Below are 22,079 nucleotides of genomic sequence, written 5' to 3'. Positions count from 1 at the left end.
CAGGTATTTTTCACTCTAATGTGAAACACTGACAATGCTGTTGGTAAAGATTTCACAAAAGAAAATCCAGGTTTGGACTACAAAGGTGAAGAGAGTTGTCTGCCTTCAACAACTATCTATATTTTTGTGAACCACTTAACTTTAATTTGTGCGTAAATTCAAACTCACAAGTATCCATGAAACTTAGAAAAAAACACCAAAATAAATATTAATCGTAACAGATTCTTATATTTATTCATTATTAAATAATACAACTTTGTTAAGTTTACTTCTTATCTTGTTTTTGTTTAGAGCTTTCGCAGTTTTCTTACATTCGTAGTATATTTCCCTTTGCTCATCAACATGTTGGATCATATTTACATGTCGTTTTGCTTTTCGAGGGCTACTAAAATGCTCTACTGTTACATCTGCATTATATCTCGAATCTGCTGATTGAGTAGCCGTAGTTTTATTTTCTAACAATTTTTAAAAATAGGTAAGTAAGTTATGAAAGAGAAATTAAATATTTAAGTTTTATACGCTCTACCTTTGTTGCCACTACAATGTTCTTCTGCGAAATTGAAATTAAAGGGGGCATTAGGTGTGGTAGGAAAATTCAGGTATTGTGAAGATACCTATACAAACCCTTTTTACAATTTTGCATGGTTTTTTACATTCATCCTAATCAGAATTCCGAAAATGTTTTGAACAAATAACCGCATCGTTTGCAACTTTGATTGTCTCTTCCACACTGATATCCATTTGTTTCTTAAGAAGGTTTCTTTTGGAAAACTGAAATCATTTTTTCACCCAGGTTTTCGGTATTTGTAAAGAATCGTCTATTTTAGGTACATACCAGTGAAAAGATAAGTCTTGTCTTGAAGAACTATAAGGAGTAGAACAAATTCTGCAGGTTTTCATTATTGCAATTATTCTATTTTACGAATTCAGGAAGTTTTATGACAGTTCAGACCACAGGTTCAGACTTTTGAATTAATTTCAAACTTCAAAATTGACATTTGCGAAACATCAAAAACATCAAAACGACATACGTATTGTAATAACAGAGAGAAACATATTTTAATACAGGTTAGAATGAAATGGGGGAAGGTACCGAAGTCTGTGATATGTTTTTTCAAAGTCGACATACGTTTATAGGGTATTGCCGTATCGAGTACTAATAAATCCATGCATTCTATTTATCTTTATTTTATCTATGAAATCTACCCTTAACTAGCGACATCTCTTTAAAAATATTAAACTACAAATCAAGTAAATTGTCAGAATAATTTAAATTTCCTTGAATTTCATCAAGGTTGAAGTACTAACATGGGAAAATAGTGCGTTGCATGTGGAGAAAATAAAAACAGTTATTTTCAAATTCCCAGCAACCTCTAAACCAAATCCAAAATTGATAAAATTATAACAAAAACTAAATGAAACATTTCATTGTAATACATGTTTCTTCTTTATTATCTACAGCAACTCCAGAACCCTTGTTACGATTAGTTTGGCTTCAAGACCGTGGGGTCTGTAAATTTGGGGGGCTTTTAAAAAACTTGGCTAATATTGCCACACAAATTTTATAATATTTAATTCCAAAAAATCCTTGTCAACCACTGATTACTACTTTGCATCCACATTTAATACAGAATTCCATATTTACCTGTGATAAACACAAAGATAAAATTTGTAAAGTTATTATCCAATTAGTAATGAAACCAATTTTAAACATTTGTTTATAAAAAAAAAAACAGATTACGATAAAAACGAAATCCATTCAGAATAAACTCACAAGTAGGAAGATTTTAAATTGTCTTCCTGCAGATAGTTTTACTTTTAATTTTTCTACTGTGCTCTATCCATTTTCAGATTTTGCAATTCCATTTTATATTTAAATACGGAGTGATCAAGAATGACTGAGTCTGTTAGTAACAATGAAATTTGGCAAATTTAAAATTTACCAACGAAGGTTAATTTTTGTAATAGTATAAACATAACTTGCATTACCAAGAATGTTTTTAATGTCATCTCAAGTTAAAAAATCCGGTCAGTGCGTGGTCAGTGCCAATTACTAGACAAAAATCACCAGTATTTTCAATTGTTTCATTGCCAACAGACTCAGTCATTGTTGATCACGCTGTATTATGTTTCATAATTTGATTATTGTAATTATTAGGTATTCTTACGTTCATGAAACGTAAGTATAATCTGTTTCAAAATCAAAAATCCGCCACCTGTTGAATTATGTTAGCAGAAAAAAAGAAATCCCTAGAATAAGTTTCATTTTTTGGGTTGGCCCAACCTCCCGCCAAAATTTGACATTGAACTGTTGAGTTTATTTACGTAACACAAAATAATTATTATGTACAAAAAGGTGGTAGCTACCGTATCATAACTTTTGAGTGATATAATAAAATGAGAATAAAAAACACGAAGAATTACGACCTAAACAACTGTCAACAGTTTTCTTTCATAACCCCACTTTTTTCTGACATTTGCAAACACACTAAAAACAAAAGTTGGGGACGTTGTCGGTTGTATTTTCGAGGTAGAATGCAGTGTTGGTGGATTTTTGATTTTGAAACAGATTATATACGTGAAAATTTATTTTACGTCAAAATGACAAAATAAAAAGTGTTAACCCAACAAAATAAACACGTTATGTGATTGTGATTGGATAATTTCAATTCAAATTACATTTTTCTTTTCCATTTCGCTAACAGATGGAGTTGGTTAAGGGTAAATTCAAGGTTGGTAGAACTGACTAATTTGTATAATAGGTTGCCTCGTTGCCATTTAAAGCAATATAATGCATTCATTTTTGCAATGACGAACTAACTGAAACTTTTTTTTTGTGAGATTTTTTTACAAAATAAATGAAAATTCGACAGTTGGCAATGATTTAAATTGTAATATTATTGTCTTATTGTCACTGCCAAAATGAATGAATTTCCAAAACGGAGTAAAGCATGAATAAGCAAGCAGACGAACCAGCACATTTTAAAGGCTTTCAACAAAATAAAAGAAATTACTCATGGAGAAACGTAAATACGTAAAGTGCAAAATTGTAGAAGCAGTGGCGGATGTTTCTTTTGGTAAATCCAAATCTAAAATAAAACTCTCCCTAAGTGCTGTACAGGCTTCAGTCCCAGAAGTATGTACAAAATTTTAAATGAAGAACAAGAACAAGGCTTATGGGAAACTTTAGCATCCATGACATATCCCCAATTATTGTTAATTTGGTTGAAGATTCCGATTCGGACTTAGAAAACAGCGACGATGACGAGGATGAGTAGCAAAATGCAAAATTATTTCACTATGCTTTGATTGGGATCAGTTTTGACAGAACAAATGACATAACCCATAACCTAACTTTTTAAAAGCCCAAATTCGCGGTAAAAAGATGTGTTCACAAGACTAAATTTAGTAACTCTAGTTCGTCATTAGTCATTACTAAAGTGAATTGATTATAGTTTGAATTTTTTCCCCCCGCAAAAGTTACTCGTGACGTTACAGTGTACTAAACTTTTACCACAGAGTCTGTCGATCATGCATTAGGTGTTCCCTCGCTAGAATAAAGCCCAAAAAGCCCCCCAATAAACTCCACGGAGCTTATAAACCTTGGGTTCTTTTCGAACACCCAAAATGTCTGGGTTGATTTTACGTCACGAGTTACTTTCCCCCCCGCCCCGCAATTTTCAAAGAGGTCAGTTCTACCAACCTTGGGTAAATTTTTTGAGGTTAGCGGAATCCGAGCTTTGTTACGGCCGTAATAAGCGCAGCGCAGTTCAGATTTAGTAGGCCATGGTTGCATATGTTTAAGAGTTTGAGACACGTGTTTAATTTAAATTGTCCAATGGGACAATCGGTGTCCAGCGAAATATTGGTCAACATAAAAGTCATTAAATTCTACGTAGATCAAGGACTAGCTAGCGCATGTAAAATTTGTCGAAATATATCCTTCAATCAGTGAAGCAGTAACAATTTTGCCATGGCATGAACTTATTTCGTCCATCCATTTTCTGTCAATTCATAAAAATTGCGTGTAGTTAGCCTTTATTGTCATTATAATTGACGTTTGTAAATTAAAATTTGAAATTTATTACTGTCATGCATAAAAACATAGACAACACATGTCAACATGTGAAGTGAGGTTATTGCTTCCTAAAGGCTGCATAAAAGTGGAATAACAGTTGTGGACGAAACTTTTTGTCCGCCATTGTACTTACCATTAATTTTATCGGAGTAGGAAAGGAGTATTCATAGTTGGTGTGTATTTACTAGTCAGTTGTTCGTATTTCTGTTTAGTTACTCATCACGTGGACGGCAACGCCACAACACAAAACACGTGCAATATAGTGTAATCAGAGAATACAGTGTAATCGTCTGAATCACGTCTGAATCGTCATTAAATATCATAGTCATAGATAAAGACCAAAAATAGATAACTAACTCGAGTCCCAGAGGTATCCATGGAGTTGGAGGTATCGAGCTTCTGCGCCATCTATTTTTCCTACAAAAAGTTGAAGGAAAAGTCGGTAAATGTGTTAGCAGATCTCTGTATAATAAAGAAACCATTGGTCTGTGAAGCACGTACACTAGCGCTCTGCGGGGATCACTCAAATTACACTTTTGAACAGGCCGGTTATAATACAGCAGGTCGTGCTGTGAAGAAACCCACAGACCACGACCCACAGATGATTAAACATAGTAAGACTGTCTAGATCTATTCAAATTTCAGCGACGCGCTAACGTAGGGTCGTACTAGATGCTAGATGTATAATAAGTTGCATATTCTTCAATTATCGAATCGAATGTATAATTAGTTGCATACGGCCATATTTTTTTTTTATTTATCTGTTTTTCATATTATGATTTTATTTGTAATAATAAACAAAGAAGCAAACAAACTATTATCCAAACATTTTATTCCACATTTTAACATTAACAATACTGTAATAAATAATAACATATGTAGGTACATAACATTTTTGTTTTACAATACAAAAATTTCCGATAATAATGCGGAATCTGGAAAAGTGCCCCGAACGCTTGCAGCGTTTCCAGGTTGAATGGCAAGGGAAATCCTCTCGAAAAGGAAGTTCTTTGATTTTGAATCGCCTGATTCCACAATAAGTCGGTTTCCGATGGCATTAATGAAATCGATGGGTTCTTTGCCCCAAGGGCCCAAGGTTTTAAAGGCTAAACCTTTAAATATGTAATTTGACGAAATAATTGAACTGTTCCAAATTCACACAATATAACACTGACATATAATACAAAAATTAATAAATATTTAGAACTCTGCTATGAGAAATCTTTGGTGTTTAGAAAAAATTTCGATTTTACCATTTATAATTTCAGCAACAGGAATAGTACCGCAATCTTTTTTTAAAAATTTAAAAATTTTGGACTTAGAGAACACATTGGTGGTTGAGATTCAAAAAGGTAATGAAAAAAATGTTGTTACACAGTCTAGGACTGATTTACAAATCTATGAGGGGCGTGATGACCAACTCAATAGACCGGGACCAATGGCTTAACGTGACTTCCGAATCACGAGATAGAATATAGCCTTTTTTTTTTTCGCCCTGGGTCGGAATCGAACCCGCGACCCTTGCGTCCCTGAGCCGAAACGGACTCCCTTAGGCTATATTATGCTCATGTCATATCGTAAGGAAATTCCTTAACATTGACACAGAACATAAAACACAAAAAAGTCAAAATGTGGAGGCGAGACGCCGGTAATTATGTTGATAAGCACTGCACTATTACTTGATAGTATTATCCGTAATAGTGTATGTACTCCGGCAAAATTGCCGTGCCGCCGGGTGGAGATGGGATAGTAAGAATGAAATGAAAGACGAAACATAGAACCAAGAAATATTTATAACATTGAACCAGTTACATGTTGAAAAATATTTAGCCGTCTCTCATACTTTTTTCCCGATTTTTTTTTGTCAAATTTTCTTTGAATATCCTGTAACGTTTTAAAAATCACTAGTTTAATAGTTACTGTTAAAATTTCATTTTTTAAGTCATTATTGTGGACGTTACATGTTATCCAATCAAAGTTAATTTTTTTAAAGAGGATTTATTTCAATTTTTGCGTAAAGTTATTAACTGTCCCGGAATTATTAATATAAAATTGAACTGCATCAAAAATTGCAGCCACACAAAAGCATAAATCTTCAGTTGCATAATTTAGTCATAACTTTTTATCATATTCTTTATATAACGTAAAAATGTGCCGTTGATCTAAATTTTTAGTTGATAAATTTTTTATGCAATAGTCACAATTAAATTTCGTTTTTAATTTATTCATCAAAAAACCACACACATAAGTCAATGATTGATAATCAAAATTGTCCGTAAAAGCATTATTTATATTAAAAACAGGGACTTGAAAATTCATCAGTTCATTTTGACTATCAGCAACAGTTGTATGTAATGGTAACATTAAATTTTGTGACAAAAAGTTTCGTAGATTGTCCAAGATTCTACCTTCATCCTTTTTGCAATTTTCGTTGTAACTTTTGTTTGAACTTAACTTATTTAGGACGGTCGTTTTCAAACAGGAAATAAATTGAAAACAATTTGGTTTAATATTGCCAGCCCCACATTGTCTGATAACAACAAATAAATTTTCTATTGGGTCTTGATTTAACATTCGTGTTCTTAAAAATTTGAAACCCGCTTTTTTACAAATTTCCCAGACATATTTTACGGCTTCAATATTGTTAAGCCAACCATGCTTAAATGGTATATCCTCTTTGGTTAGCCCTGTTTCTTCACTATAAAATTTCCAACTTCTAATTTTGTATTTAATTTATTCCCAAAAGTTCCAATGAGTAGAATTTGAAGTTAAGGCACATCTTAAACGTGGATTACACTTATTAATTTTGATTCCCGTCGAATTAAAGCTATCAAATAAATCGTTTACATCTTTAATAAAATATGCAGTTTCTAATGCTTCAGATGGTATGTGGCTACAATCCACCATAGTCTCTAAAGCTGCCGCCATGGAGGCACTAAGGGTTTTTGCAGCCACAGAAACTTTCATTTTTAAAAGACGATATCTATTTATATACCGGGTGTATTATGAAAAACCTTTGGTGCTGTAACTTCCTTATTTTTCATACGATTTTAATAAATGATGTGTCAAACAAAATTGTTTTAAATGGGCTACAACTTGAATTGATCCAATATTTGTTCTTGAGTTCTGTTTTTACACAGATGATAGTCAACTTTTTTTTTCAAATTGCACTATTAAATTTTTTTACTCAGTTTTATAGAGAGTTTTATCTTGAATATAAAAATGTAAACAACCATGCTCATGCATAGAAACAAAAAGAAGAAATTAAAAAATAATGTTTTTTTTTCAGAGATGATTTAGTAAGAAGAATCGTAGCAGTATGTGAACAAATACCACCAGAATTTTTATTAAACGCCGCAATGGACGTCAGTGGAAGGTGTCGAATATGCCTTAGAGAGAATGGAAGTAATTGCTATAGTAAAGTTATGGTTACTTGATTTTTGGAATTTTTTATTTTTTTTCATTAAAAACAAATTTTTGATTTTTTATTTTAATGTTTGTGTATTCAGAAGATAAACATCTATCAGAATAAAGATAAAAAAATATACAGTGCAACTTAAAAAAACAAAGTTAGCTGCGGTCTGTCAAAAAATATAATGTAAAAAAAAATCATAGCATGTCGGGCTATAGTGTTTCTAAAACGATTTTGTTTGACGTATCATTTGTTAAAATCGGATAAAAAATAATAAAATAATAGCACCAAAGATTTTTCATAATACACCCGGTATCTGACGTTGTTATGAGAACTCTTCAAATGATCATTGTGACGGGTATTGCTAAAAATATGCAAGAAATGCTGAAAGTAAAAATTCACAAATTTATTAAGAGTAGATGAGATTATGAGTATTAATTGAGATCATTTAAATTTATAATTAGAGCAGGCTATGACTTTAAAATTATATTGGCAACACCACTGACACTTTGATTTGAATTGTCAAAGTGACGCTTCAAAATTCAATAGAAATTATGAAACGGCGAGTTAACAGTTGTATCCAAGCCGGATGTTCGATACAACAACTGTTAACTCGCAGTTGGATATTTTTTGTTGAATTTTGAAGCCTCACTTTGACAAACCAGATCAAAATGTCAGCGACACATGCAGAAACACATGCATTGCCGGCCTAGTCCGGCTAAAAGTAGGGATTTTGAGTTGTCATCGGTTTCGGTTGGCATTTGTTATCAGAATTCTATCAAACGTCAATGTTTGTTCTGTGGATGGCTCGTTAAAAATGTTTTTCTATTTATAACAACGTACAAACTACAAAGAAGCATTATTTAACTAAAATTAATTAATTAAAATTACGTTTCGAGCCACTTCTTGAATATGGGCTGATGTATTTATTACAACAAATGTTTCAGAAAAATGTCAAAAACAAAACAAATTAATTAAATTCAATAAATGTCAGGAAACAAGAGCGATGTTGATTTTAAAATTTAAATATTTAAATGTAAGTGTTGCCAACACAAAAAAAGTCCCTAATACCAATTATTAAAACAAGTGCTTTAACTTCCATTTAACAAAAATCCGCAGAAGTCGGCACAAAAAATTTTGTGTATCACACGTCCAGAAACTGTTTTGCGAGCATTCGTACTTACAATACTCGTCTATCGACTCGTATTCCAAACCGCACTCATGCTCGCAAACGTGCAGTTTCTGGCCTTGTGACACAAATAACTATAAATGATCTCACGCCTCACGGTATAATAAAAATTAAATGTGTTCCCCGGTTTCATCCTCTTCTATCGCATTTTCATCAGAAATAGTTGCTACAGGTTTCCCCATTACAGTTCCCACAAGCTCGCGTGCAAAAAAGTCCTGTTTTCCTACATCCACAATTTCCTTCGCAGCCAGATTTACGTTTGCAGAAAAATTTGTTTCACAGTCTAGGACTGGTTTACAAATCTATGAGAGGCATGATGACCAACTCAATAGACAGGAACCAATGGCTTAACGTGACTTCCGAATCACAAGGTAGAATATGGCTTTTTTTTTTAATTTCGCCCTGGGTCTGGATCGAACCCTCGACCCTCGCGTCTCTGAGCCGAAACAGACTCCCTTAGGCTATATTCTACTTAAACAATATACATATACAGGATGTTTTCGAAGTTGAGGTGTTCCTTGTAACACGAGGTACGGTGGCCGGCAAAAAAAGTTAGCCTGTTAGCCATCATTTAAATGTCAGTGTCATTAAAGCATTAATTACACATTTGGATTTTGACGTAACAGAAAAGTGATGGCTAGTTTTTATTGCCGGCTATACATTATTCTTAAGAGTTTTAGCCCAAATCTTCTTAGTAAAATGTTTGTATTAACGGAGATAATTGATTGTAAATTTTTATTGTTTTCTAAAATTTTGAGTCCGGTCCTGTCTATTTCTCCGCTGTACTAGATTAATAACTGACGTGGCCCAGGATGGTGTCTTTCTGGAAATCGCTCTGCGTACTCTCTGGACGCCGCAGCTATCATATCTGTGAGCTCATTATTTTCATTTGATTTTTTTTTGCCAATTCTAATTTCTAACAAATCAGCGCAAATTTCAGCAGGATCGGTTTCAAAAATTTCAAAAAAATTAACTTATTGTATCCTCATTGCCGTACACATTTTACTAAGGTGATTTTGGCTAAAACTCTTTAGAACAACGCCTTTAGAAGAACGCCTCAACTTCGGAAACAACCTGTATACACGGTGTCTCAGCTAAGACTTTCGAGCCTAATAACTCGGTTATTTTCCAAAGGATTTTTGTGAAATTTAAAATGCAGATATTTTTGACGCCGAAGAATAAAATCCCATTAATGCAATTACCCAAGTCTTAAAAACGTAATTTTTACATGCCTTTTTAAAATGTTGAATCACTTAAGATTTACATCAAAAAAATGCTATAGGGAGAAACTCGTCCTCGAAAGACGTCTTGTTTGCAAGAAAAAAGCAAAAAATTGTGTTAAACGTAGCTGCAGATGCAAAAACGTAGACGCGTATGAAACAAACGCGCTATTTTGCAGAATTTTGGTCATCCCTTTTCGCACAAACGCAGGTGGCATATTTGACGTTTATCTTGCTAACCTTACAAACATTTACAAAGTTAAAGACGTAATTTATTATACTGGATTATTTAATTCTTCCATAAAGGACTAAAACACGATCGGGATATTTTAGCAAGGTAATTTAGTTCACGTACGCTTTCTGTGTCGTCAAATAAATTGACGACTCTCTTAACCTTACATTTTGTAAAGCCTACATTTGGATAGTGTTCCAGGAGAAAACGAACTGTATCATTGAAGTTCTTACGACACTCTCCATGGGCAATTTTTGTTTCCTTTTTCAACAATATTGAAATTTCTGCCGCTGTAGTCTATATAGTAGGTACTATGCCGGCCAAAAAATTTTGGCCGTCATTGTCTGTCAATTAAAAAAACAATATTTGTAATCCGTACTTTAATGTCATTATGATTACCGTCTTGATTATGAACGTTATTTTTTGGGTGGTAAATTTCAAAACTCAAAATTATTTTGTCATTTATACTACACAGAACGTTTACCTCAGGTTATCTATGTACGATTGTTCTAATTTCGTTTATTCATGTCGGATTTTTGGAATATCTGAGCTTCAAACAGTTTAAATTGATTGTCAAAATGACAAGAATCGAAAGTGGGGTTACGATTCCTAAATTATTATTATTTACACTTTACTTGAATGTCAAGAAAGTGACGGCCAAAATTTTTGGCCGCCATGTACAGTGTGATGTGATCACTTTCGATTCTTGTCATTTTGACAATCAGTTTAAACTGTTTGAAGCTCAGATATTCCAAAAATCCGACATGAATAAACAAAATTAGAACAATCGTACATAGATAACCTGAGGTAAAGGTTCTGTGTAGTAGAAATGACAAAATAATTTTGAGTTTTGAAATTTACCACCTAAAAAATAACGTTCATAATCAAGACGGTAATCATGATGACAATAAAGTACCTACGGATTACAAATTTATTTTTTTTTGAATTGACAGACAATGACGGCCAAAAATTTTTGGCCGGCATAGTAGGTACGTACGTACTAAGGCGAGCATGGAATTTCACGAGAGGCTAAATAACCCAGGACGATCCTTCCCAATACGCATGCGTTAGTAACTTGGGTGCTTTGTTGTTGATGTACCGCATCCGCATGGTACTGTACCACGTGCTGCACGTAAGGCAAAGAACAGTAGATGAGTAGAACACAAACTAAAGATATAATTGTTTTTAGAATCTTTTAATAGGTCTATTATTGTATTCAATTTGGAGTCGTTTATGGCTATCTATTAAAGCACTCGTAGTTTAATAGATCTCTAAGAAAATTTTTATCAATATTTCAGTGTATTATTGTGATTTACACCAAAAAACTTCCAATATTAATGTTCAAACTCTACTTTTTAACATCTGTTGCAGATGTAGTTGCATCCGTTACCTTGAATTACCAATTACATAATACAAAATTCCCTAGAATTTGAAAATTTATTTTTTTTATTTAAAAATTAAAAAAAAAATCTAAAAAATAACATAAAAAACTCGCCCACGGGTCGTTTTCTAGACCTGTCCAAACATTTCATCACAGTTTTTTTAGCAGCAACATCTAAAATCGTTTCCTCGGAAACGCATACATTTAGTAGAGTTACCTTCAGGCAGGCGTGTGGGATTGGTTATCTTAAATCGTTTTCATTTCAAAACTAATATCGTTTTCCTACTACGTATCTAGAAAGTTTCATCTACTGCCCTAGCAACACACTTGTAATCGAAAGTGAATCCTATCTTGCGTGTGGTTGCTAGCTACGAAAGTAAAATACTTACGCGACTAGGAGATTCCTTACTAAATGGAAAACAGCAACACATTTTATAATAATATGTAGTTTAATTAGTCCAATTGAATACAACAAAGGAAAATTAATCTACTTATTCACATTTATTGTGATTTATGAATTGTTGGAAAGTTAGGTTATATCGCTCACCCGACTTGACAGGCGACAATGAGCCTAACGTAATTCCAGCGGTTCTTTCAATTCCGTCACATTCCATATTTTGCGGGAAGACTTGTTGCATAAATACCAATAACCGCAAACTATCAAACTAACATTATTACGGATTACACGCACTTACACAATTCACGCCGTTTGAAGACGAAAAATAAAATGTTTGTAAAAGCTGTTGCTATGGTTTTTACTTCCAAGATCCAAGGACGGTCGCGATACGGCACAATTTTTGCTATTTTTTTTTAACATTATAAAATGTTGGTGCTTCGTAGTAGGAAAAATTTAATACAATATACACGATGCGCAAGTTTCTTCTTTCACCGCGGAGGTTTCACGGCCCTCGGCTGTCGCCTCGGGTCTTGAACTACCTCCTTGGCAAAAAAAGTTCACTTACGCATCTGGTAATGTAAATAACTATCATGCAACTGCAATATGTCACAAGCCACAAAGCAGAAATTTTTCAGGAGACGATTAAAACTTGTTAATTTTAGTTTAATTCATAGTTAATTTGTTACAACATATTGGTTACAAGCAGATATAATACAGAAATATTTGTTTCTAGGTTAAGACATATTGCAGGCGACTGAATAATCATGTTCTCTGTCCAATGATACAATAAAGTATATTTTCACTTTTTTGAGGGTTACGACAAATTACGGTTGCATGAACGATATGCTTTTCACGTTTGTTGTTGCAGAATCCTTCTTGGATTAAATATTAAAATTCACAGTTAACAGCTGACGCGCGAGTTCTGGGACACCTGTATAAATGAGTTTACTACATAAAGGTCTTTTATTAGATACGCAAGTGTTGTTCTAATTTTTAAACAATAAATTTGCGATATTTTCTAAGTCCGTGAACGTCAAATTTAAATAACGCGCAAAATTATAGGACTTGCGCACAAGTATGGAATGGCCTGGGTCATTTAGCCTCTCGTGGAATTTCGGGCAGCAATTTACATGTCATTTAAAAAAACCCAATGTAGTCTAAGCTTTATTGTCATAAATGTCATAATAATTAATTTTGACGGAACTTCAAAATAAACTGTCACAATTATTTTACATTTTAGTTATTGATTTCCAAAGTTTAATAAAAAAGACGGTTTAGTTCTCTGAAAATCACATCTAAGCCCTTGCAGCGTTTCAGAATTGATGAATGCAATTTGCAAAATGATATGAGACAATAGCTGATATTAAAATTAGGTTATTAATACGTCTAGCACCTAAAGCCTATTTCACATTTTATATCAGTCAAATTTCAAATTTCAAGTCTGCCCGAAATTCCGTGCTCCCAATAGTACTCACCTAAGTACGATTCAATTTATACACAAAAACAACTGGACTTCATTGTAACTTACTGAAAATATGTTCTGCAGCCTAATACAAACACCATCAATACGTTTTAAAGTCGCTTATAGTGAAATTTTTTTAATAAACAATTGTCAGTGTCAAAATGAAGTAAAAAACCATACTGTACCACCCTAAAATTTGGACATATGGACCAGCTGTATAACAATTTGACACCAAATCATGGTTAAGGTTATGTTCACTTCACTTCCCGTACCTTTCTTCCGTGAATTCATTTTCAAAACAAATTTAATGAGAAATCAGGAGAAACCTTTTCGAATTTGAAATAAACTCTCGCTCGTTGGGGCGCAGGCTCATACCAACAAGACAACGTTTTGACAATTGTTTATTAAAAAAATTCAACTTATAATTATGATTACGGTTTACGGTAAATTCGGCAACATGTTACGTCCATTTTGATAGGTCCGCATGTCAGGCACTTTAGTGACAGCAGAGATGACAGAAATCAAACATGTATCCAACGTTAAAAAATGAAATCATAGCCTCCCCTTATGCCAAAACATCGTGAATGGTAGGTATAGAGTGTCTATAAATGATTGTGGCATCCAAGTATCTAGGCTTTGATTGTGTGCCGACTCTTTCACCAGAAATCGAATAATATTAGCCTGATCTACGATGTGCAACCCCAGAACAAACTGGTTTTACTGGTTGCCTATTGCGTAGCTTGACAAAATTAATGCTTGCAAAAAAATTAAATAAAAATAAATTAATGAAATGCATTATTGATAAGTCTCAACACTCTCGACAAATTATGTATTTATTAAACACTTAAGAAGGTGAATAACATCAGTGATTCAGTTAAAAGAGTAACAATATAAATTAAAGGAATGGTTCGAAGTGTCCTCCATGTTTGTTTTCAGCAAAGGATATTTGCTTCGAGAATTGGAATCGTTAATTACAAAGGTGGTAGGTATATTGAAATTAATCATAAAAACAGAAATTTATTCACCACACGTTAATATAAGTAGGTACCTACCTATACAAAACAAAAAAAGAAAGAAACAGGGTTGGTGTACAATTCCACTGATAAAGCAGAAGTCCGTTTTTCTACACCAAGCCTGCCAACAGAAAATAAATAGAACAACACGTATTGTTTTAGATAAACTTTTGTCCTCGACATTTATACATATTCACAATTGAAACATGTTGGATATTGTGTACTATTTAAATTGTTTCTGTACTTTGTTTGGAAATTACATTCGTCACACCTGACACACCGATCTATATTGTTTGGAAATACTACGAACAGTTCTTATTTGAATCTTTGTTTAATAATCTTTTAGGTAGTCCTCTTGTTTCTTGACAAACCAGACGTTTATGTCGTTTTAAGTGGACTTTCCGTTTCGTCTTAAATTCGCACTTGCCACAACTGTACCATTGAAGAGCATCAGCTGAGGGATGAACAACTGTCTTATGTCGTTTTAAGCTGTAGCTCCGTACCGTCTTAAATTCGCACTCATCACAGGTATACCACTGGATGGCATCTGTTGAGAGATGGTTAATTATCTTATGTTGTTTAACGCTTCCCCTATATTTCGCTTTGTATTCACATTTATCACAGCTATACCACTTGGCCGTATCTGCTGAGAGATGAATTTTCTTATGTACTTTTAGATAGCTGTTTGCTTTGGTTTTAAATTCGCACTTATCACAGCTAACAGTATCTGCTGACAGATGAGTTATCTGATGTTGTTTTAGGTTGTTCTTTGTCTTCGTTTTATATTCGCACTTATCACAGCTATACCACTGAACAGCATCTCCTGAGAGATGAACTAACTTATGTTGTTTTAAGTGATCGTTCCGTTTCGTCTTAAATTCGCACTTATCACAGCTGAACCTTTTAACAGTATCTGCTGACACATGAATTTTCTGATGTTTTTTTAGGTTGTCCTTGGCATTCGTCTTAAATTCGCACTTATCACAGCGATACTGCATCACAGCGATCACAGCATCTACTGAGAGATGAATTCTATGATTATGTCGCTTTATCGAATCGATCCATTTCGTTTTAAATTCGCATTTATCACAATTATACCAGTGTATGGCATCTGCTGAGAGATGATTATTCTTATGTAGTTTTAAGCAATCGCTCCGTTTTGTCTTATATTCGCACTTATCGCAGCTATACCACTGGATGGCATCTGCTGGAAGATGAATTGACTTATGTTGTTTAAGGCCGCTCTTATGTTTCGTTTTGTATTCGCATTTGTCACAACTATACCACTTGACCTCATCTGCTGAGAGATGAGTTTTCTTATGTTGTTTTAGGCAGAAGTTCCGTCTCGTCTTATATTCGCACTTATCGCAACTATACCACTGGATGACACCTGTTGAGTGACGAATTGTCTTATGTTCTCTAATGTTTCTGGTAAATTTCGTTTTGTATTCGCATTTATCACATCTATACCACTGGACAGCATCTGCTGAGACATGAATTATTTTATGTTGTTTTAAGTCGTAATTTCGTTTTGTCTTAAATTTGCACTTATCACAACTGTACCATTTAACAGCATCTGCTGACAGATGATTTTTCTTATGCTCTGTTAGGTAGCGGTTTTGTTTCGTTTTAAATTCGCACTTATCACAATTATACCACTGGATGGCATTTGGTGGGAGATGTATTGCCTTATGTTTTTTAACGTTCTTCTTATATTTCGTTTTGTATTCGCATTCATCACAACTATACCACTGGACCGCATCTGCTGAGAGATGAGTTTTCTTATGTTGTTTTAGGTAACCGTTTCGTTTCGTTTTAAATTCGCATTTATCACAGTTATACCAGTGGATTGCATCTTCTATATCAAAACATGAACTTTCCAAGTGTTTGATCCAGAGTAAAACAGAATATGTTTCAAACGAGCACTTTTGACAAATGTAGCTTTTCACTACAGTGTCATTTTTTGGTTGATCTTGCACAGAATGATATTCTTTGAGATGTTGCTTTAAGATTACAACAAGATAGGTTTCAAAATTGCAGTCCTTGCAGTAGTACTTTTCCAAATCGTTTGTTTCGCATCTGGATGATTCGAGTGGCAACTGGAGACGTTTCGCGTTATTCACCATTTTGAAACGTGATTTGGTCACGTAAGCACATCTCTTGGAATTGTGAATCTTTCCGTGGCCACATTTCGGGATACTCTCGCTATATTCCAAATTTGGCATTTTGACCTGAAAAATTTAATTTCATTTCAATGCAATTCTAAATTTCCACCAACACTGCATTCTACATTGGAAATACAACCGACAACACTGTTTGGTGAAAAATGTGTCAGATTGTATTTGTTAGGTTATCTGTCAATTTCCGTTTTTACAGCTCAAAATTTCAGAATAAAGGAACATAACGAAAACATTTTTTAAAATGCAGCAAGTGAGTAGGTAGAAAATCAAATTCTAAAAGCAAAATAAACTTATGAACTAATTTTAATGTTTTCGAATCATGTTTATAAAATAATTATATTGCCAAATTTGGTTATCAGAATCCCCAATTTAGAAATATTTTGATTTTACCAACATAATTCAACAGGTGGTGGAAAGTTAGAATTGAGACAAACTATAAAGTCCATTCAAAAATCAAAAAACCACCACCTGTTGCTTTAGGTTGGTAAAATTTAAAAAACTCTAGGTAGATATTTTTCATACTATGTTGGTAACTATAAATTATGACATTTATTTGATTCAAAAGAAAATTAACTTGATTTGAATTTCGTTCATATTGTTTTATTAGCAGCACGTATCATTTATTTATTGATTCTTATTATTTTTACTTAAACATGCCCAGAAACACAAGACACTCAATAAACATTTAACCTCAAAATTACAAGTCTCACCAAATTTTACACTAAACAGCGTTGCCGATAGTAATTATCGAGGAAAATGCGATGTTGCTGGTTTTTTGATTTTTGAATGGACTTTAGTGATGCGCCACGCCATGAATCGGGTGCATATGAAAGTACCTGGATGGGTGCATACACCTAAAGTCCATTCACGTTGGATTTTCCTTTCAAGGCCAATTAATTAATTTTTTTGGCTCTGTAATTATGTTTTGTAAATAGTGACATACAGATAAACACCGTACAGGTTGGATTGAGCATTGCTAAATCGCATTATGTTGGTTAGCTGCATGTCACTATTTACAAAACATAATTCGAGCCAAAAAAATGAAATTATTTGACCTTGAGAGGAAAATCCAACGTGAATGGACTTTAGGAACATACCTGAATACATCGGGTGCAATTGGAAATCTTAACATCTGTTTTTCGAAAGAAGATCAAGATAACATTTTGAAATTTTTCTTTGATAGAAAGAATTTCATTGAAACTGATATTCATTCAATTATGAATTTTGAACCTTCACTTTGACAAGCCAAATCAAGATGTCAACGGTTTTAAAGTCACTGCCTGCTTTAATTATAAATTTTAATGATTTCACGGTCCTAATTTTAGTTATGAGATCTGGTAACATTGTTGGTAGTAGCTACAGAACAAACAAATTCCCTAATAGGTAAAAACTGATACATCGTGATACACGCCAGCTTGAACGTATTTCGAGGTATGATGTCTCTGAAATTCGACCTTGAGTATATACAGGTCGCTTTATACCAAGGCGGTCTCTACTATACAAATTATGGCAACAATTAAATATCTCGAGAATGGTTTCTTGGAAATCCTTGAGATTTGGTATGGAGTTAAGAGTTAAATTCTATTCTTTGCAATTTTCTCAGCCCGCATGCCCCTCCTGAGAAACAGAAACATGATGCAGGGATTGGATCTGGGAAAATTTGTAAGGGTGGAAGTTTAATTTCTTCTTTAAAATGGTTAGGCAACTTCCATAGGACAAGCTTCAAGCTTGTACAGTAAGGAAAAGGAATGACGGGATTTTTAATGGTAAGAATTATTAGGCCCTGCATTAAACGTGCCCAACAAAGAACTGTAGATGCGTATGTTTTAGATAAGAATCACACCTGTTTGGAGTGAAAGCTTTCGCACTGACTTTCGAGGGTTTTGTTCCATTCTACCTCGAACATTCTCGACTGCATCTTCTGTAAGTGTAGATGATGTTCTACCAGTAGCTTTTGCCTTTTTCCATCACTGGTTTGTAGGTAACGTTGCACCAATCTCGTGCAATGCTGCCTAAACGCAACTATAGTAATTAACGTTATAAGTCCGGGAACTCATAGTTTACAGTACGAGTTAGACGTTTAAGGACGAGGCGACGAAGGAGCCGAGTCTTGAAACTCGAAACGAGTACTGTAAAAAGAGTTCACGGACGAATGTCGTTATGTATTTTATTTCATCCTGCCTCAAATTTCGTTTGAAAGAAACATTGAAATTAATTTCAAAATAATTCAACAAAAGCTCCAAATCTAGTCACATTTTTGGAACATGATTAGCAACGGCTGTTTGGCAATTGTTTATTTTGTTGAAATAATTTTATGCGTCAAAATGACTTCTAAAGCAAATCCTCCAGAAATTGTAAGAAAATCTGCAGAAGCCTGTGCTGAATTAATACCTAGCAAGTCTGGTGAAAGGTATCAAAAACAATTCAGCCATTTTTGTAAATGGAAATCAGAAAATAATGTGAAGAAAATTACGGAAGAGGTTGTGCTGGCTGGCCTATTTTTTTAGATTTGGTTTAAATGGTTGTATTATTTTATTTGTGAACTAACGTTTTTAGTCTGAGAAAGTAAGTGCATCTTCTTTGTGGCCGAAATAGTTAAATTGTTAATTTGCATTTAGATGTAGTTTTGAATAAAACATTTCTTAAACCTGAATAATTGTTATTGCAATTGTTACTTTTGTGTTTCCAATAGCAACACTTAACCGGCGTCCGGCCGTTTTTTGCGTTTTCCCGGATTCAAACTGATGACGTAAAGTATTGAAATTTGACACAGGATGAAATAAAGGTATATAACAACTGGCTCAGGGAACATTTGTTGAAATTGGTGAAATGCATCATCCGTGCTCCGTGGATACTACCAACCGTTACCAGCATCAAAATTTCCAGTCCGAAAGTACGCCATACCAATAAAAATGTCTTGCTCTAGTGTAAAAACCATTTTAATAAATAAATTGATACAAAAATGACACTTGATTTTGAAGTTTGAATTTGCCCGTCAAAATTGACAACTGAAAATGTAATGCTACCAATTTCACTGAAATTTTCATTATGTTGTCATTGTTGCCAACAGCTTCAGTCCTTGTTGATCACTCTGTATTTTTTATACAACTGGTTTGCATTGCATTTAAAAACGCAGTCGTATTTTTGATGTTTATTTTAATTTCTGCGGCAAAAATCAGGTAGCTTGTCTTCTATTGACATTTGTTTATTAGAAACGTCAAAAAAGTTTTCACTAAGTTTTGTAAAACACTTTCAATTCCACATTATTGCATTCGTAAACATGGAATGCAAAGAAAACGACGTTAACGATGCCGATATCGACGACAGATTTCCCGCAGATATTGAAAAAGCGGCAAATAGAGCCACTTTAACGTGGAAACGTTGCAAGCATTCGGGGCACTTTTCCAGATTCCGCAATATTATCGGAAATTTTTGTATTATAAAACAAAAATGTTATGTAATTATGTTATTAATATTTAATAAAAAATAACTAGTGTTAAAATTTTTTTTTACTAGTGTTAAAAATACTTTTAACACGGCAAGTTATAAAGAGCAATTTTTAATCAAATTAGCTTCCACTAAAAACGTCACTTTTAATGTCAGTTGTATAAATAGTTATTTATATAGCAAGGCTGCGAAATCCTACTTTGACGAACCGAGAAAAAAATTGTCGTCAAGGCCGCGTTGCGGCCGGACAAGAGATTCTCGAGGTCGTCAAAGGATTTCGTAGCCAAGGTGTACACAACATTTTGTGTGCAACCCGAAAATTTGTAATTATAAAATGAGCAAGTAAAATTTCCTTCACTGTCAATAAAAATAAAGTCGGCCTACATGTCGCCATGTCGCTATGGAAACGACATAAATAAAACAATTCATTTTGAGAAAAATTGGAAAAATGTCGCAAGAAAATTACAACGTTTTTGTTCCGTCTACTTCCCCGGAGTTAAAAAATATTGCAGATTGTGCAGTGTCCAATTTAATACCAGAAAAGTCCAAACGGCAGTACGATAAGTGTTACAATGACTTTAAACAGCGGTGTAATAAAAATAATGTGAAAACGGTGTCGGAGAATGTTGTTTTGGCTTATTTAATGGAAAAATCAAAAACTGTGAAAAGTTCAACTTTATGGAGCACATATTCAATGTTGAAGCTCACGCTGAACATACGGGATGGCATTGGTGTTACGAAGTTTTTGAAATTGGTACCTTTTTTGAAAAAAAGTCAGTTGGTTATCAGGCGAAAAAGTCTAAGGTATTGACACGAGACCAGATCAATTTGCTGTATAATCTGCCCTTTTTTAGGTCATTTTAATCATGGGAATATCAGGAGCCATGCGAAGAGACGAACTAACATTCTGTATTAATAGTGGCCGTTCCTGACACAAAAACTGGCATAAAACGAACTTTTACTGTCACCAATCCAGAATTTGTAAGATTATACGGCAAATATGCAGCTCTTGTTCCGTGTAGTCATCCAGATTTAAAAAAATATTATAAATTGAGCAGTGTCGCATTTGAAACCTGAAAAATCGAAACAGCAATATAAAAAATGTTACAGTGACTTTGAGACTGATGTGACAAGAAGAATGTGAAAACCGTATCGGATAATGTTGCATTGGCTTACCTATTTACTGGAATTTATTTATTGTGGCAGGTAAATGTTAAATTCAGTTATGATAAATTGTATCATCTGCTCCTTTTTAGGTTATTTTAATCGTGGAAATATCAGATGCCGTGCGAAGAAACAAATAAACCAAAATGTCTGTTGATGCCATTCAGGATTCAGGATATGTTACTATGTAGTTACTAGATATTTCCCTTTTTGACCGGTGAAAAATTAACCTAATTCATACGTGTCTGTTCTAGATCGATAATGGGGATCTTTTTTACCGACTCGTCATTCATTAGGCGAATGAGACGACCACTCCATTTGAAATTGGCGGGAACTTCAAACCGGATGAAAATTCTGTACTAATAGCGGCCGTTCCTGACACAAAAACTGGCATAAATCAAACTTTAACTGTACCCAATCCAGATTTTGTAAGATCACACCGCAAATATAGAGATAGATATGTTGTAATTGTGATAATAAATAAATATTGAAATGACTTTTACTTTTACGGCCGTCGCCAAGGCAACGGCTGCGAAATTCAATTTCGCGGCCTGCTCTAGGCACGCGAAGTGCTCATTTCGCGTACGGTTGCACACAAAATCAATTACTTATTTCCAATGGTTCAAGAGTTATAAATTTTTTAATGAAGCCCTGCAACCTCATTTTTTTGCGAATAAAATGACATACCTAGGTCAAAAACGATGGCAAGTCAGTATTAACAGAAGGACGTTCTAAACTCAAAATTTAACGTAGCATCCAAATGTGAAATCAAAATTGGGCCTTTGCATTTAAAAAAACAAATATGGCGTCGATTTCCTGCATTTCCGGACGTGTCGTTATTTTGACAATATAATTAATGTATCACGTGATCATGAATGATCCAATCAAAACGCGTAAAGTCCTT

At 33.9% G+C, this 22,079-nt stretch overlaps 1 protein-coding gene across 4 annotated transcripts in view; it reads right to left on the bottom strand.

Annotated features, from left to right (window-relative positions):
* LOC138131885 (zinc finger protein 431-like) overlaps positions 1 to 22,079 on the bottom strand; it is a 49,881-nt gene that overhangs the window by 25,882 nt on the left and 1,920 nt on the right. The window contains exons 1-2 of one of the 4 annotated variants that reach the window (XR_011159935.1): positions 17,662 to 18,240; positions 14,188 to 16,615 (exon numbers count right to left, since the gene is read on the bottom strand). The exons of 1 other annotated variant lie outside the window; for it this stretch is intronic. Coding sequence is in view for 1 of the 3 variants with exons in the window: in XM_069049155.1 (XP_068905256.1) it covers positions 4,212 to 4,214 (3 nt within the window). In the remaining 2 variants the exon portion in view is untranslated. Of the gene's footprint in view, positions 1 to 4,211; positions 4,478 to 14,187; positions 16,616 to 17,661; positions 18,241 to 22,079 lie in introns of those variants that run through there. 2 more of the 4 variants (XM_069049155.1, XR_011159934.1) reach the window with 2 other exon arrangements.

The sequence above is a fragment of the Tenebrio molitor genome, chromosome 5 (genome assembly GCF_963966145.1).
Source record: "Tenebrio molitor chromosome 5, icTenMoli1.1, whole genome shotgun sequence".
NCBI classification, from domain to species: domain Eukaryota; kingdom Metazoa; phylum Arthropoda; class Insecta; order Coleoptera; family Tenebrionidae; genus Tenebrio; species Tenebrio molitor.
This window is presented reverse-complemented; position numbering and strand designations above follow the sequence as displayed.